Source organism: Cajanus cajan, chromosome 9, assembly GCF_000230855.2.
Source record: "Cajanus cajan strain Asha chromosome 9, NIPB_CcT2T_4, whole genome shotgun sequence".
In the NCBI taxonomy this organism is placed as follows: Eukaryota; Viridiplantae; Streptophyta; class Magnoliopsida; order Fabales; family Fabaceae; genus Cajanus; species Cajanus cajan.
In genome coordinates, this window is record NC_138525.1 from 56,661,774 (window position 1) to 56,679,875 (window position 18,102).

The 18,102-nt window shown below is 30.7% G+C and overlaps 1 protein-coding gene across 1 annotated transcript; it reads left to right on the top strand.

Moving 5' to 3' along the window:
• The first annotated feature begins 348 nt into the window (after window positions 1-348).
• On the top strand, window positions 349-5,542 carry DDB2 (damaged DNA binding 2). Its single transcript, XM_020354733.3, has 11 exons — window positions 349-622; window positions 721-811; window positions 1,274-1,401; window positions 1,978-2,100; window positions 2,208-2,296; window positions 2,393-2,513; window positions 2,924-3,015; window positions 3,730-3,859; window positions 3,970-4,218; window positions 4,315-4,511; window positions 4,925-5,542. Exons 1-11 carry the CDS (start codon window positions 416-418, stop codon window positions 5,154-5,156), a joined length of 1,659 nt encoding a protein of 552 aa, XP_020210322.1. The 5' UTR covers window positions 349-415; the 3' UTR covers window positions 5,157-5,542.
• The last annotated feature ends 12,560 nt before the right edge of the window (window positions 5,543-18,102 follow it).

Here is an 18,102-nt window from a genome sequence, read left to right on the forward strand (position 1 = left end):
TTATGACCCTCAACTTCTCACCATCATTTTTTTTATATTTAAATTTAATTTATTTTTACTTTTAAAATTACTCAAAAGCTATTCTTACAATTCAACAACTTTTCACCTTTTAATTTTTAATTTACTTTTTAAGAAAATATATGGAGATACAAGTGTCTTTTTAACAAATTTTCACCTTTTAATTGTTAATCTTCATTTTGATTTACTTATAAAAAATTGAACGGTTGTAAGTTAAAAAATCATCGGGACTTTAACGAGTGCTGTAGGAAAAAGAAGGGCATATGTGTAATTTAATTATGCACGACGTGTGTCATCCAAAACCAATAAAAGAAGGTTATTATAGGCTTGGGTTTGTCCTCTACCGCCTCAGACTCTCATCAGACATCACAATCACGTCACTGCGAAGGTTTCTCTAATGCCAACGGTTACTCGGAGAACCGCGTTTCCCAAGGTTCTAATCGAGAGAGACTCCGACACCGAACAGAGTTCATCCGAAGAAGAAGAAACACTCGAAGAAGAAGATGGCGTTACCACTCCCAATACGGAGAAACTCCAACTGGGTTCCGACGCAAACACGAAATGGAAAACCCCCATCACCATTAGTCTCAAAAAAGTTTGCAAGGTTATTATTATTATTATTATTATTATTATTATTATTAATTTATAGTTGTTATTATTATGCGTTACAAAGTTGCTTCGTTTCGAATGGTTTTGTTCCAGGTGTGTAAGAAGCCTGGTCATGAAGCGGGGTTCAAGGGTGCCACATATATTGATTGCCCCATGAAGCCTTGCTTTCTCTGTAAATTGCCTGGTAAGTAATTGCTGTCACTCTTCATTTAGGATGCTTATCTTTGTGACAATATGTAATTGTTTTTTTCTTCTTAAATATGTTGTTAGATCATGAGGTAAAATTGTTTTTTATCTCCCAAATTTAAAACTGATGGAATTTAAAAAAGTGTATTTTAGCCTCATGTAGTGAATATGCAAAAGAAAAAAAAAAACTCATTTATTATTTAATATGTTGCACAAAATTTATCTGTAATGGTGAAAACATTATATTAAAGCCTGTTAATGTTGTACAACTGACTTAATTTGTCACATGTGGTGGTCTTAAGAGATTAAAATAATCTTTATTTTTCAAATTACAAAAATAAAAGGATCAAATTTAAATTTGAGAACCAAAATAAGTTTATATGGGGGATTAAAAACATATTTCAGTCTTAGTTTTTTAACATGTTAAGGATACTGACTTTATTGTGTTTTTGAATTGAAGGGCACACCACTTTGACTTGCCCACATCGTGCCACTACTGAGCATGGAGTTGTTCCAGCACCCCGCAGGAAAACGTATAAGGCATTGGAATATGTGTTTGAACGCCAGCTAAGACCAGCCCTTCCTTCTGTAAGCCTAATTTATTTGATTTTTCTTTATCAGTTTGCTTAATGTTGAGAATCAAGTTCGTTGTATGTGTTCCTTTTGCTGTTTTCTTTGTTACTATCATCAGGCAAAACCTTACTTGACTTGTGAAGGTAATACCCACCATATGTGGGTTTGGCATGTTGGCCTAAAGAAATAGTTGGCCAGTGTTGTCAACTTTTAATTAAAACATTGGGACTATGCCAAAGCAACCTTGGTCTGCTGAGTTTAATGTGATTAATGATTATCCTTTTAGTTGTTTTTAACATTTTTCTGGAATTTATTACTGTATTGCTCCTTAACATGCTTGCCTCAATCTATTTTTGCTGCGAGAGAGGGAGTTTATTCTTTTAGTCTTACCTGCCTAGTGATGTACAATTTATGTAATGAACTATATGTGCTTAAGTTGCAACAGTTGATAATATTGTCTGGAAATACAAAGTTTAAGGCATATGTGACTCTATAATGTTTATGTTTCTTCCAGGTTATTTATCACTCAGCCTAGTATTTTGGGGTTCTAATAGTGATAATTTTTTTTTTTTTTTTTCACTTCTATGCTAGATCAAGCCCAAATATGTGATCCCAGACCAAGTGAACTGTGCTGTCATCAGATATCACAGTAGACGAGTAACATGCTTGGAGTTCCACCCTACAAAGAATAACATCCTGTTATCTGGAGACAAGGTTATTAGTTATTACTGGAAATTACATTAGTTTAGGTTAATTTTATGGTTGCCTACTTGCCTTTGTTTTTAACCACTGATTTCTTTTTCTTGCTTTCATCCTAAAAGAAAGGGCAACTTGGAGTATGGGATTTTGGAAGAGTATACGAGAAGGTAGTCTATGGGAACATACATTCTTGTATACTGAACAATATGAGGTAAGCCGTTTTCATGAAACCATGGTCTTGTAATTGTCCCATTGCCTTCCTTCATCTTTGGATTTAAGCTTTTTGTCTTAATGGAAAACTTTGTAGGTTTAATCCCACAAATGATTGTATGGTCTATTCCGCATCCTCGGATGGAACCATAAGTTGTACTGACTTGGAGACCGGAATATCATCCTCTCTAATGAACCTGAATCCTGCTGGATGGCAGGTAACATTTTTCTCTTATTTCGTGACCTCTTTTTAACTGTTTGACTACTTGGATAGCCCAAAGGTAATTCTGGTGCACTTTTTTGTGAATTGTAACATCTTTATATTTGGACTCTTTACCTATTATGAAGTTCCTTTTTGCCCTTCCCCCCTTCCAGTTGTGTTATGCTGTAAGATTGTTATTGCCTTGATTTAGTTGGTTTTTTTTTTTTTTTTTGGAGGGATACTAGGTAGGTTCAGCTATGTTACTGTCTATGAGAAAGAAGTGAGAGAGAGCCAATTCAACCTGGTTGGATTTTCGGCTTTTAATTGGAAAGATCTGTAGTGGCATTATATTTTGGCTTAGCTTTTTCTATGAAAGTGTCTTTGACTTTTTGCAGTAATTTTTTATTTTATATGTCTTTTTATTAGGGTCCAAACACTTGGAAAATGCTATATGGCATGGATGTCAACTGTGAGAAAGGTCTTGTTCTTGTTGCTGATAACTTTGGTTTTCTTCACATGTAAGTAACCTCTTCGGGGTTCCTCCCCTTGAAATTATTTAATTTTAATGCAAAGAATTAAAGAAATAATGAAGAATACAAGTTGCTCATGATAATGTTATGAATGATTGCATCACTCTTTGAAAGCTTACCCAGTTTTTAATTTTTTATGTTTCACTGTTAATTCGTTACATTTCATTGTTGTTCTTAGCTTGCATTTCTCTGCTTGTATTTAGTGTTTTTCTGTAAAAGGGTAATTTATTACTTAAATGCTCCATCTCCATGTCATGATATGATATCATCTTATTACTATCTTTTCTAGGTGTGCACATAGTCATCAATTTAAATTTATGCTCACCATTTTTGGCTAGCTATAATTTTGAACTATTTTCTGATTTTCTTTCCATTGCATGGCCATTTGTGAAGGTTAGCAGTTAAAATGTGGTTGACGCATGTAGGAGCTTGTTTAGGAGAGCACCATGTTTAATATCTAATTATTTTAATGAGTACATTAATAATTTTAAGGTGTTAGAGAAGTTGATATTTGCAGACAGCAAGACCTGACTTTGTTCATTATAAGTGGTTTAAAATATATTTAATGGGGGACGTAAACATGAGAATTTTATAATTGTTTTTTTCTTGGTTAGGGAATGAAAGTTGTAGCCCTATAATGTAGCTATGCTTTTCATTTATGAAACTAATTAACCAAGAAATTTGTGTAACATCCTGTGGCAGGGTTGATATGCGTTCCAACCACAGCATTAGTGATGCAATTTTGATCCACAAAAAAGGAACCAAAGTTGTTGGTATCCATTGCAATCCAATTCAACCGGACATCCTTTTGACTTGTGGAAATGATCATTTCGTGAGTTTTCCCTTTTATTCATATATTGAATATATTCAGTTGATATTTGAACTTACATTGCATACTGGATATTCTAACCATTGAAATGTGTAATGGTTTCTATCTCTTAGGCTCGTATTTGGGATATGCGACGAATAGAACCTGGATCATCCCTTTATAACCTTGAGCATAAGCGTGTTGTTAACTCTGCTTATTTCTCTCCGTTAACTGGAACCAAAATTCTCACCACATCACTGGACAACCGTCTGCGTATATGGGATTCTATCTTTGGTAATATGGACTCTCCCAGCCGAGAAATTGTGCATAGTCATGATTTCAATCGATATTTGACACCCTTTAAAGCTGAATGGGATCCAAAGGTTATTTATTTCTTTATTTTTCTAAAATTTCTTCCAGTTATTTATGATGTTTCCTATTGTTCTTCTGCCTTAACAATATTATTTATGTAATTGCAGGATCCATCAGAGTCCCTTGCTGTTGTTGGTCGTTATATAAGTGAAAATTATAATGGAGCTGCTCTACATCCCATTGATTTTATAGATATAAGTACAGGGCAATTGGTTGCTGAAGTGATGGACCCTAACATCACAACCATCAGTTCCGTCAATAAGCTGCATCCACGCGATGATATCCTGGCAACTGGGAGTTCTAGGTCTGACTTATCTTTTTAATTCTAAATTAGTGGATAATGAAACTTTTGATTTTTCTTCATTTTAGGTGCAACAAAAGACCTAATGTTGAATTCTTTTGGCTGATCAAATTTTTTCACTTCTATAGATGAAATTTAGACTTTTTAGCCTTTTGTGATGATGGAACTTTCAAAGTAGAAATTACAATTTACAAGTTCTCTTTAACTAGCTCCTTAAGAACCATTATTTTTTTCCTCCAAAGAGTATTGTTATATACAAGTTCTCTTTAACTATCAAATTTATGCTTTGACAATCTTATTAATTTGTTAAATTCAGTACTTGACTTCAAATAATAGATGTAAAAAGCTATGATACCTAGGTGTGGTATGTCTGATTGGTTACTTGGTTCTTGGACTCACGTGGCATAACTTTTCAGATCTCTGTTCATTTGGAAGCCCAAGGAGAAGTCGGAGCTTGTTGAGGAGAAGGATGAAAGGAAAATTGTGGTCTGTGGAAAAGCCGAGAAGAAACGCGGTAAGAATGGTAATGACAGTGATGAATCTGATGATGAAGGTTTCATGTCCAAGCCCAAGAAATCCAAGTCCAAGAAGTCCAAGTCCAAGACTGAGTGGAAACTGTCTCGCTGCACTACCAAGGATAATTGCTGAATAATGAAGCCAGTCCTTGCAGAGTATATTGAGGATTTTCCTTTTTTGAAGGTTTTCCAATCTAATTGCAAATCCTGTATGGTGGCCAAGCTCCCCCTCCATGTTTTGTCTTTTTTGAAAGTAGGATGGGTGCTGTTATCACATTCTTGGCTTGCTCCCCTGGATGTAAGATTTGGTGTTTTTTGTCTTGAAGTAGTCATTTTGTATCTCAAATACAAGCCTTCTTATGCCACCATTCTACCCTTTGTAATTTGTAGTGCTAGTGTATTATATTAGAAGATAATGCACCATAGCATTTTAGGATATAGTAAAAGGTTTGTTGGAATGTTCCTTTTTGTTGATATTCCGAAAGGTATTAGCATCCTATTTTCATGCTTTTGTGATTCTATGAATGCGTTAGTGCAAAAGAGCCAGATAGTTTCGAAGTTAAAGCTTTATATTTTTGTTACCTTAATATTACATTCTTTTCCCCCAACCTTCTACAGCCATCCTTGATTAATGTGGCTGGATAGGTAGATCAAGATGTGTCAAAAATGGTTTGACCCAATGGGTTGGATTTCATAAAAAGTCCAAAAATTGTTCCGGGCCAATTTGGTATGGCTTTGCGGGCCAACTGTGTCAAACAGGTCAAAATTTATTGGGTTTATTTGACTTTATATATAATTTTTTAAATATTTTTCTTTGTAAAATTATAATTAAAAAATGGGCTAATTTGATCGGCCCGACTGATTAGCAGTTAGATCAAATCACAAAATAAGTATTTTGGGTCAGGTTAGGCCATTTCACTTAGGCTCATGATATATACACCTCCTTTTTTATATAAGTACACCTCTTTTTTTTTTTTTTATAAAAAAATTATAAAATATTATAAATTTTTAAAAAAATTTAATTTTACACTTTCAACTTTCAATTTCCTACTTTCTTCTTCTTATTCACACACATTTTTTTTTCTTTCAATTTTCACATGCTATCAAAATAGGTAGAGTGAAGGAAAAATAAGGAGGTGCATGTAAAAATTGAAAAAAGGAGGAAAGATATATGAAAAAAAAAGTACTAAATTAAATGTTGTGGATGTAAAATTAAAAAATTTTAAACAAAAAATTTAGAATATTTTAAAATTTTAATTTTTTTTAAAAGGAGGTGTACTTATAGAAAAAATGAGGTATATATATCATGAACCTTTCACTTATAATTGGTTGCATGCGTGGCCGACTCAGATCCATTTAATATTTTTGGCTAGATCTGTTCTTTGGTTATTGGAAAATACACTTGGTTAATGTGTGCGTAACCAAAGTACATATAAAATCTATAATATAAAGAAATAGTGACCCTTATTTGAAAAAAATGATTAAATTATCGGATTAGATATTTTTTTTATAGGAAATTTAATCTGTATTTATACTTATTTGGCATAAAAGTCACCTGTCTCATAATTTAGTATTCTTTCTTGGTAAGGAAAAAAAACAGTAAAACATATAATTGTTTTGTAGCGCATTTTAATATATCAATAATGCTTTCATTTTCATTTTTTATTTATTTATTAGTATAGGAAATGGACAAAGAAAATTAGAATGCTCGACACTATATTATGTATTAGAAAATAGTAGCATTAGAAATCATTTTTATTAGGGGTGGGAACTGATTTGATACGATTGAATTCAAAATATATTTTGATCTCATTTAATAAATTTTAATTGAATTATAATGGTTTGATCTTTTTTGTTTTTGGGTCTCCCATCAGATTTGGATTGGTTTATTGAATTTATCCTTAAAATTAAAAAAATAATATCATATTAAACACTTGGTAAAATATATTTTATATCCGGATAAAACATTCAATAATATAATCTTGTTCATTAACATTATGAAGTAATACAAAGTAATTTTTAAGGATAAATATTATGTCACTACAAAGTAATTTTTTTGTAGTGAACATAAGTGTTTTAAAACTCAATCAATTTTCACAATTAATATTAGATATTGAAAATGGAAAAATATTTAAACTAAATGACAATTATGTTTCCATTGATATTTCACAATAGTTTTTAATAACATATTTTGATAATTTCAAAATTACCATTGTTCAGAACACATGACCTAACTTAATTCAGCAAAACAAAATATAAGTTTGTTTTTTATAATCTAAAGATATTTTGGCATCCACTATTGAGACCGTTGATCAATTAGTCACTATATTCTATCTTTTGATCTATGTATTTTATTAAATATGTTAATTTAAACTTCACCTCATCCAACCAAATTAATAGGATGTCAAAGTTTTGTTGATCAACTTGTCATCTATTTATCACTTATATTGACTTAAATTATTTTAGATGATGAAAGAGAATGCAAAAGTTCATATTCAACTAACAAGTAAAAAACATAGACAACCAAATTAATATTTGAAGTCCTTTCAAGTGAATTTTTAACACTTTGAGAATATTTGATCTTCCTAATTATAAAATAAAACTAAAAGCGTGGTTCAATAATGTTAAAAAATTTAGATCAATCTAAAGGGTTATGAAAATAATATAAGGTTGATAGTCACAAGACTAAAAGATAATGTTTAGTGGGATTGCCTCTAAATTAAATATAAAATAAATATGCGTAATAAAAAGGAAAGAAAAAAAATACTTATGAGAAAAACTTTAAATATTAGGATAATTTTTTTTTCAACATCATATTTTCAAAAGCATATTGAGAGTTTTTCTTTCACGCTGATATAAAATAGTTACACATAGAAAATGAAGAAAAGAAAGGTCAATTAGTTTTTTTTTTTGTTTCTTTTTATTTTATTATTTTAAAATTTATTTGTTATTTTAGTATGCGAACCTTATTTACATGTGCTACTTATATGTTAAAACTCCATTTGTTACTATGATTGCAATCTACCTTCTATATAAATTATCATGTCCATCAAAAATATAAATTAGAGATGAAATAATTATAGAAAGTATAATGGTGTCAAAAAAAGTTAAGACAAACAAAAAAATATACAATCTGTATACCTTTATATATAGTAGAGCATAAAAGAGGAAAAGATGCACACTCTATTTTTGAATATTTATTTAGAAAATAAAAACAAAAGTTATTAAAAAGATAATGATGATACTTTTATTTAGTGAAAGAAAATAATTATTCAATAGTAATCTATTATTCTAAAAGATAATGTGCAATCAATAAAATAGTCTTTGGTTATAATGACAAAAAGATTAAAAATAATTTTTTTAGAAAATATAGATAAATAAATTGAGTTTTAAGAAAAGTGAAAATCAAAAACTTACATAGCATTTATATACGGTATATATTATTATGATAATATATTTACATTAGTTTTATATTTTTTTATTCTCCACTTTTTATTATTTTTTTTTGTAAACAAAACAAATTTTTCATAACAAATATTATGAATTTAACAATAAAAATTGTAATACTTGTAAAACAAAAATATCTTAAAAATACATATTTTATAAGTTATACTAAGGGAAACACTAGATGAGGCATAAATAGTGCTACTTAAAAGCTCCTACTTTTTCACATAGTAGTGTAGTAACCGTGATAGATATAAAAGATCAAATAAAGTAAAGAATGAATTCAGGGATTTATACTGGTTCATCTACTATGTTTAGTTCTTGATCCAACTAGATCAATTTCTACTATCTTGTAAAAAATACAAATATTCTTTACCAAGTTACTTTTGACTCAATCTTAAGTATTTTTTGAATTGTCTCTTCAAGCAATCTATCCAAGTATTTTTTTTCACACAAAGCCTCTTCAGGCTTCAACATCGAGTGCTCTTTTACAGTCAAGTCTCTCTGTTAAGAATCAATTTTACCTCTTTTTGGATGAGACTTATTGAACAAATTCCACTCATCCTTTGAACCATTGCAATATAATTATTCTCTTTTTGGTTCATTTTGCGTGCAGATATAGTTAACCCATATTTAGCTAACAATACCTTAATACACCTCATTTTTTGTGCAGGTATTGAGCTAGAGATTTGAGGATTGAAGATCTTTGGGATTGGAAACTTAAGGAGCTTAGGAGCAGAGTAGAGTGGCTGCGCCGGGCGCAAGATGACCCCGCGCCGGGCTTGAGAAGAACAGAGTATTGCACCTCTGGAAGTCACACATGCGCCGGGCGCGAGACTCCCCCACGTCGGGCGTGATCGAGGCAGAGAGTACCTCAAAACTCTCTGGAATGTATTGCGCCGGGCTTAATAGAGAATTGCGTCGGGCTTGCTCTAGAAGACACTGCGCCGGGCGTAAAAGGAAATTGTGCCAGGCTTATATTGAGGCAGAGAGTGCTCAGAAGACTCTGCGCCGGGCAAGAAGACTTATGTGCCGGGCACGAAACCCTAATCTGATCTCCCAAGCTCGTATTTGAAGCCATTTTCGAGGGTTTCTCCCTCATTCACACATTGGACGAGTTTTAGGAGCTGTGGAAGGGATTCCCAGAGCTTGGAGCTGTTCGTGTGTGGGTTTTTCCTTCAGTTTCTTCATTTCTCCCTTCATCTCTATTTTGTATTACCCTCATTTTAAGTGGTTCTACCCAATTTTTGTGGGGTTAGATGTAACCAACGAATTCTAGTGTAATCCTCACGTTTTCAATGATATATATATATATATATATATATATATATATATATATATGTTGTTCATTCATTGTTGTGTTGTTTCTATTCTTAATGCTTGCCTTGGATTGATTCTCCTTGCATGATATAGGTTCCATGGGTATTGGAAAATAACCTTTGAAACTAGCTCTGAAACAAATGCCTAGTGGGAAATGTATCTAGGAATGGAGCTTGGCCCATTAGTAGTCTTAAACCCTAGCCCGTAATGCGGGTGTAGATATTGGATACTCTAGGGATTGATATTCAATATCCACACCTAGGCTCTTGCTCTAAGGGATTAGGTTTGAGTAAACTATTGGGTTGACTAAGCAATGAATTTAACAAGAGATTAAGGATTCATTAGTTTAACGTTTGGTGAAATCTGACCCCACAACCTCACAATACCACAAAATCATTTCTAACCTTTTCCACTCACAACCAAATATTTTTATAATTTTCATTCCAGTAGTCATGATCTTTAATTCACATTCACATGACAAACTACAAATTGGAATCATTCTTTAGTCACGAATAGTCAATAAATGCTTGTTACCTTCTAATCCCTGTGGATACGATATTTTTACTACTTGAACGGCCGGTATACTTGCCGTGTTTGAGACTGTTAATAGAATCTAACTGATTTATAGATTAAAACAAAAGTGTTTAAACGGAAATCTCAACACTCTCAAGGCTCAAATAATAAATATTCTCTTACAAACAAGTTTCTTCAGGTTCAAATCCAATAACTCAGAGTTGCTAACGTTTACAAAGTTGTTTCGCCTTCCTATCAAGACATGATACAACAAATTAAATATAAAAACTTTTTACAAGAAATAATGTAATTTTTACAATGATCGATCTCTTTTTCTTTTAGAACTTCAAGTTTCCTTTTATATAGTTTCGATGAAGATGACCGTTGTAAGTTCTTGAGTTTCACTCTCATGACTTATTTTGTTTATCTTCACCATTTGCTTCTAGGAGAGAAGTGTTTGTTGGTGTAATAAATGTTTTGCATTAAATATTTTCACCAATAGCATCACTTACCCAGGGTCGTCTCATCTCTGGTCATATGTGTGAGGAACCACAATTACATCACAATCACAATCATCACAAATTTTACAATTAACAATATGCCAAGACCACGCCACAACTGACATAAGTGATACGGATTAATTGCCTCACTCATCCCACACTATGTCAGGGGCACGCCGTCCTTGTAGCATCACTTACCCAATGGTCGTCTCATCCCTAGTCATTAGTGTGAGGAACCACAATCACATCATATTCATATTCAATATAACACCCTATCTCATAACTCAAATTCCATATTACATACAGATAAGTCCACACAATACAATGATTCACATACCCCTCAAGCAATTCAACATGAATACACATCTATAACAGTAATATAATAATAATAATTATAAATCAATATAAAACCCAATTAATTCACCAATTTAATACAATATTAAATCAAATAGTAAAACCTCCAATTTTTCCAAAACCTAACTCACAGGTATTTTTCTACAATTTTCGTTCTCTCTCTCAGATCATCATTTTCACAAATTAAATATATATTTATAATCTTCAATACATACAGAATCTAATGGGATCATCAATTCCTCAAACAGAAACAATTATAAAATTATCCATAATTCTAAGGGACTATTTCTCTACCCAATTCCCTCTTGTAACTTTACATATAAATCTCTTTTTTTCCCCCATACCTCGATAAGTTGTAGTTAAAGCTGGAGCAGGATCTAGTTGGTCTCCTCCTCTAGGTTCTCCTCGATTTTCAGAGAATGTAGAAGGAAAAGAAGTCTGAACTAAAAGGTGTGCCTTTTGGGAGTGCCAGTGCTCTATTTATAGGCATCAGGAGTGGCCGGAACAGCCCGTTTCAAATTCGGAACGGCGTGTTTTGGTTACGTTATGTGTAAAGTTCACAACCAGAACGGTCATATTTGGAACGACCCGTTCCTAACTAGGATTATAGGCCTTTTTGGTGGTTTGGAACGCCTCGTTCCCATCTAAAATTTGTAGACAATTTTTGTATTTTGGAACGGCACGTTCCAGTTTGGGAACGACCCATTCTGAGCTACTAAATCACCCTCGTTTTATTAGTTTGGAACGGTCTGGTCCAATATGGGAACGGCCCGTTCTGGGCTACTACATAACCCTTATTGGGCTTTGGGCCTTCGCACAATCCATGAAAATCGGGCTGTTAGATCAGGGTATTGCGGTGATGAAACAACTTTTGGCTGCAGGTTTCCATGTTTACAAAGATTTGTTTATCCTTTTTTAACACAAAACATGTCTTTATTTCCTTTTTGTAAAAGGTTGGTACCAAGGAAATATTTATAAATTTGATCTGTTAAGGAATTAATCAAACGTAGTTAGTTTTTTATTTAGAGATTATAAATAATAAAGATTTAATGCATATATTTTTTTTAAGACTAATGATTTATTTTATCCATTAACATGATTGTCTTAGTGAGATCATCATCTTATACAAGATTCATCTTACTAGATATCTTAGAGAAAAATTCATCTTAGTCACTTCAAAAATCTTATTCTATTAATCACATGCTTTTATGTTAATTTGTTAATAGTAAAACTTAAGACTAAGGGGATCTATGATTTTCTTTTGACCTAACACAAACTAATAACAATTTGACCCGTGCATGTTACTTAGTGTGTGTTTGCTTTTCCATTTTGTAGTAGGCAAACGTGAGTTGATTTCAATCCCACCAAGACACATGCATTTCCATTTTGATGCATGCAAATAGATATACCAAACACAACCTTACTAGTTTGACACTAAATGAATAGATCAATTTCAAACTAAAAAAAGGTTAAATGAACTACTTATCTTTTAAATGAATAGCACAAATTTAATAATGTAACATAAATCTAACTAATATTTTAGTATGTATAATACATATGCATGTTTATTATATATAATATAATTAAAATTTATAATAAATTATATATAAAAATATTATATTTAAGTATATAACTCCTATCATGTAAGATAAAGCTTCGTATGTTGATAAATTAATAATAATAATAATAATAATAATAAATATTAGATAGATCAAAGGCTTTGATCCTAATATCAAAATTTGATATTCAAGACAAACTAATTAAATTTTTAATATTCAAATTCGAATTGATCTGATGGTCTAAACCAATCTAATTTTTTATAGATTGAATTAAATTTATTATTAAATCATCGAATTGGATCAAATCTGTAATCACTTCTAATTTTTATTATTACTTGAAATTTATTAAGAATCATAAAAAATTATATATTTTTTTTTTATTTGATAAGTTTATTTTTTTTTTATTCTTAAAATATTTTTAGTAAAATGAAGAACGTGTATAAGTGTATTAAAAAATAGTTTTGGAGAATGTGTTATTAATACTAATGAACATATCAAGGTGAATTTTATTTTTTCGTTTTTTTTGAAACCAAGAAATCGAAGTACTTTTGTGAGGTTATTATTAAGTATTAGAGTGCCTTAAATACTTGGATAAAGAGATGCTAATATGGAACTAGACATGGGCAGATATCATTTTAAACAAAAATTCACTGCAAAAACTACGTATTAAATCAACACGACAAAGTTGGGAAATGAAAACATAAGGAAGAATGCTTTTATGTGTGCTTTCGAAACCGTTTGACATTTGATGACTTCATGAACCCAAAACGACAAATGTTCCACAGGAGAACATGCCCAAAGATATAACCAAGTAGTCTTGCTTTTTCTTTTTCCCCTTTCAGTTCTTAGATCCAAACAGTATTTGATCTCATCGATTTTGTGCATGTCACACGTGGAATATATTTTACAAATAGTTCTAAATTTTATCTTCTTTTTTTTTTATTTTTTTTTATTTTTTTTATTTTTTACCTTTATTTCATTTTTTTATAACACCATTTATTATATCTATGACTTAAATATACATAGTTTTTTTAAATTAAATATAATTTTAGTTTCTGTAAAATAAACAAATTTTGATTTTGATCTTAATTTTGTTGTTAATCCTACTATCATGTGATCTTTTTAACTAATTGTGTATTTATTAGAGTCAAGTGATCATCTCAAGTAATATTCACAATTGTATGACATATATAATATTTTATCACTAAAATATTTATTAAGATACTTCTAAAGTTTTTTTTATTGATTTTTAAAATAAATATTATTTACGTACCTTAAAGTGATTATTAAAAATAAGATCAAAAGTAGTGATTTAAGAATTTAAAAAGATAAAAATTAAAGAAAAATATTTAATAGAAATTAAAATCAATTTTTATTCATTTTACATAAATAAAGAATAATATTTATAAATTTTACAAAGATAATTTTTTTTACAATGATCAAAATTAACACTTTTACATGAACTAATTAAAAGCATATTTATTCCTATAATTTGTTTTTGATTAAGGTAGTATATACCTCAAAGGCTATATATTTATTTCAAATTAAGCAATAAATTGTTAGAACATTACTTATTTATTGTGTTATAATTATTAATAGTCTGACACTATTTTCATTATATCTATTTATAGATATATCATTTTCTCATTATTAATATATTTTTATTTTATGTTTCATTTGATGTTTTTACAATTTTTTTTTATTAAATTAAGATATATAATTAACATATTTTTATCTTTCTATATTAAATTTATACCGTATAAAAACAATGGTGATACTTTGTTGGTAGAAATTTTGGCCAAAAATATTATAAGATGTTGTAATGACTGATTTGCAACAATGAATGACAAAACAATTGCACTATAGGGAAATCAATTGTTTGTTCAATTAAAAAACTACTTCTCAATGAAATATCGTCTGCTCTATTGTAATTCCTAATTTGGAATTGGAATATATATATCCATGACATGAGGCTAATCCATATGATAATTCAAGGGTTTCGTGTCAAAATGGGAGATTTCTTATGCTTGCTTTGCACCATTACGTTCTTTTGATCGGAAAGGCATATTTTTCTTTATATTTTTAAGGCATGGAAGATCTACCATATATTGATGGTATTTAAACCTTTTCTTTTAACCCCTTTCTTCATTTCGTAATTGAACTGATTCTATTATTCGTGAATTCCTTATTAATAGAAACTAGAAAGTTGCGTGTATTGTTAGGCAGCATACAAATTAGTTTTTATAGGAAAAAAAGAGTTTAAGATATGTTTTTGAGTGTATTGGATTGAAATTTTAAAAGATAATTTTAACATAAAAAAGGTTATATATTTTAATAGATTTTAAAAGTCTTTGTTAAAATGTTATGACTTTTAGGAATTTTTTTAAAAAAAATTTTAAAATTTTAATTTTAGTGAAGATTTTGTAATTCAAATTTTAATGGATTTTGGTAAATTTATAATATAAGATTTTAAAGGATTTTATAGATTTCACAAGAAAACATAAATTCGTAATACTACAAGATTTAATTAAAAAAATATATAACATAAATAATAATAAAAAAAAGTAAAATTAACATAATTTTTTTTTACCATTTGACAAATAAATTATCTCTATCTTTTGACAAATAATTAACTTTAATGTCCTTTTAACTAATATTTGTTCATATACCTAAAGTTATACTAACACTTAATGTATTGATATATTCTCTTTCATACACTTTAGTATGAATAATATATTTAAAATTATGATCTTCATTAACCAATAGTGTAAATTTCATTAATTGGTAATCTGAACAATATGTTTAAAATTATGATTTTCATTTTGAGTTTAGGGTTTAGGGTTTAGGATTTAGAGTTTTCACTGGGAATTGGTTGCCACAAGCCAAATTACAATTGGACTCTATACTTTGATGCTAGACTATAACTGCAAATGAAGTTAAAGCAGTACAAGAAGTCCATATTCTAGAATCCTTATAAGCATGTGTTGGTAGTGAGGACTGGAATTTCCTATATGGCATCTATAGAAATTGAAAAAGAAAAAGGTTTAGGGTATAAATTGAATAAAAGAGAGTATGTGAGGGAATTTGACATCGTATTACCTCGTTATGATTTCATGTTGTCATATCTTAATCTATAGCCAAGTAAGTCTTCATGGGGCGTGCCTATAAATCTTAGCCCCCTTCCTAACCACACCAAAAAAAATTTGTACATTGATAAAATTTTAGGTAGAAAATTTTAGTTGTTCGATGTATTAAAGTGGTATAAAAATTAATTCATACCTTGATGCTAGCAAAAATGTAATATCCTGTTGGACTCTTGGTTGGATGAAAGACATGTGATACCAAGCCCAAGATTGTAGAAGCAAAGAACATCCACCCATTTTCTTTGACGATGGATAAATTGCCCTACACATTCTCTATATAAATGTGCCAAACAAGCAGAACCCCAACTATATCGTCCTGTACGTTCCAAGTCAGTCAACAGTGGTAAATACATTAAGTGAAGTCTGTTACCTAACTTGTTTGGCATAATGACACCACCAATCAACCCTAAGATATATGTCCTACAATGTTGGTGCAATTGTTGTTCAGTGGGTTCATCTGGTAGTGCAATTGTATGGTCTCTTGACCATTTTAGTTTTATGGTTAAGCCAACTAGAGCTTCCCCTTTCGGAGGTACGAAGCCAAAGAACTCGTAACACAATTCATCCTAGTCAAAGAAAGTTGGTCGTGTGACTGCTTTGTCGTCGATCCTCAAACCCAGTTGTAGTGTCACATCTTCCAAAGTGACCGTGCACTCACCAACTGGGAGGTGAAAGGTATGTGTCTCAAGTTTCCACCTCTCCACTAAATATGTTATCAGACAATCATCCAATGTCTAATTTTGGCAACCTCACCAAAGCCAGCAACCTCTAACAAATGTTCAATTCTTGGGTCAGGTGTAGGCATGGAATGATAGTAAGATTGAATTACTTGATCACTTGTTGTCTGAGAATATGGTAGAATTGAAATGTCAGTAATGAATAATATTAGTTGTAAAGATTATGCAATATATATTAACTTACCATAAGATGAGTTTCATTTGACCTATGGAGGTGTTGTTTCCACAACATAGTTGAAGATGAAGAAGACATTCTTGAAAAACAATAGCAACAAAATTGAAGAGTGCAATAGTTGAAGAGAATTGATCTTTTGTTGTGTGTTTAGGGTTGGAACGTATGTAGTGTATATATAGTGCAAAAAATTTGAATTAGTTTGTCTCATTTCGTCAGGAATCCAAAGACTTTGTGTAGAGTGTCATGACCTTGGTCCCAGAGCGTCAGAAAAATCCAGTGACTTTGTGCAAAGTGTCATCAATTGCTTTGTCCCAAAGCATCAGAAATTTAATGCTTTACGTAGAGTGTCATTGCCTTGGTCCCAGAGCATTAGGAATCCAATCTTTGTGTAGTGTCATCAATTGCTTTGTCCTAGAGCGTCAAAAAACTAATGCTTTACGCAGAGTGTCATTGCCTTGGTCCCAGAGCTTCAGGAATCCAATTACTTTGTTCAGTGTCATCAATTGCTTTGTCCTAGATCGTCCAAAAATTAATGCTTTATGCAAAGTGTCATTGCCTTGGTCTTAGAGCGTCAGGAATCCAATTACTTTGTGTAGTGTCATCAATTGCTTTGTCCTAGAGCGTCAGAGAATTAATGCTTTACGCAGAGTATCATTACCTTGGTCTTAGAGCGTTAGGAATCCAATTACTTTGTGTTTGTCCACATTAGCTTGCAAACATGTTGCTTTAGTTCTATATAATGTTCTGTAACAAAGGCTAAAATGCATTAGATTGAAACATCTAATCAATGGAGTCATTAAATGTTCTGATCACTATTTATTATGATGGACAAATTGTCTTCACTGAGCATGGAGATATGTTTGTTAGCAACGAGGTTAGAACACTACTGGTAAACAACAAGATGACTTATGAGCAACTTAGGCAGGTATTAATATACCTAATTTCATGTATCGGTGGTGTATATAACTAATATTATATAGTTTAAGGTTTATGTTATTCATCTACTATGTTTGAAGTTTGTTTAAATTATTTTTTTTAAAAGTTATTTTTATTTTAATGATATAAATGTTATAATTATTGTACTTAATATACAATGTTATTAATATTTAATAAAATAATATTATTATTTATTTAATAATAAATTTAATTATCTATAATTATTAATACAAAATTAATATATTTATTATTACATTACATTATTCAATTTTCTATATTAAAAAAAAAAGTCACTGAAATCGTAACAATAAAATTTTGATATACACATCCGAGGGCCTATATTACTCTTGGTCCCGCACGCTAGCATCCGTCGTAATTTAAAACCTCAAGTAGAATTA

Coding starts and splice junctions, on each gene's coding strand:
- DDB2 (XM_020354733.3), top strand. CDS start 416: ATGCCAACGGTTACTCGGAGAACCGCGTTTCCCAAGGTTCTAATCGAG. Junction 1,402..1,977: donor TAAGACCAGCCCTTCCTTCT/GTAAGCCTAATT, acceptor CTTCTATGCTAG/ATCAAGCCCAAATATGTGAT. Junction 3,016..3,729: donor AACTTTGGTTTTCTTCACAT/GTAAGTAACCTC, acceptor ATCCTGTGGCAG/GGTTGATATGCGTTCCAACC.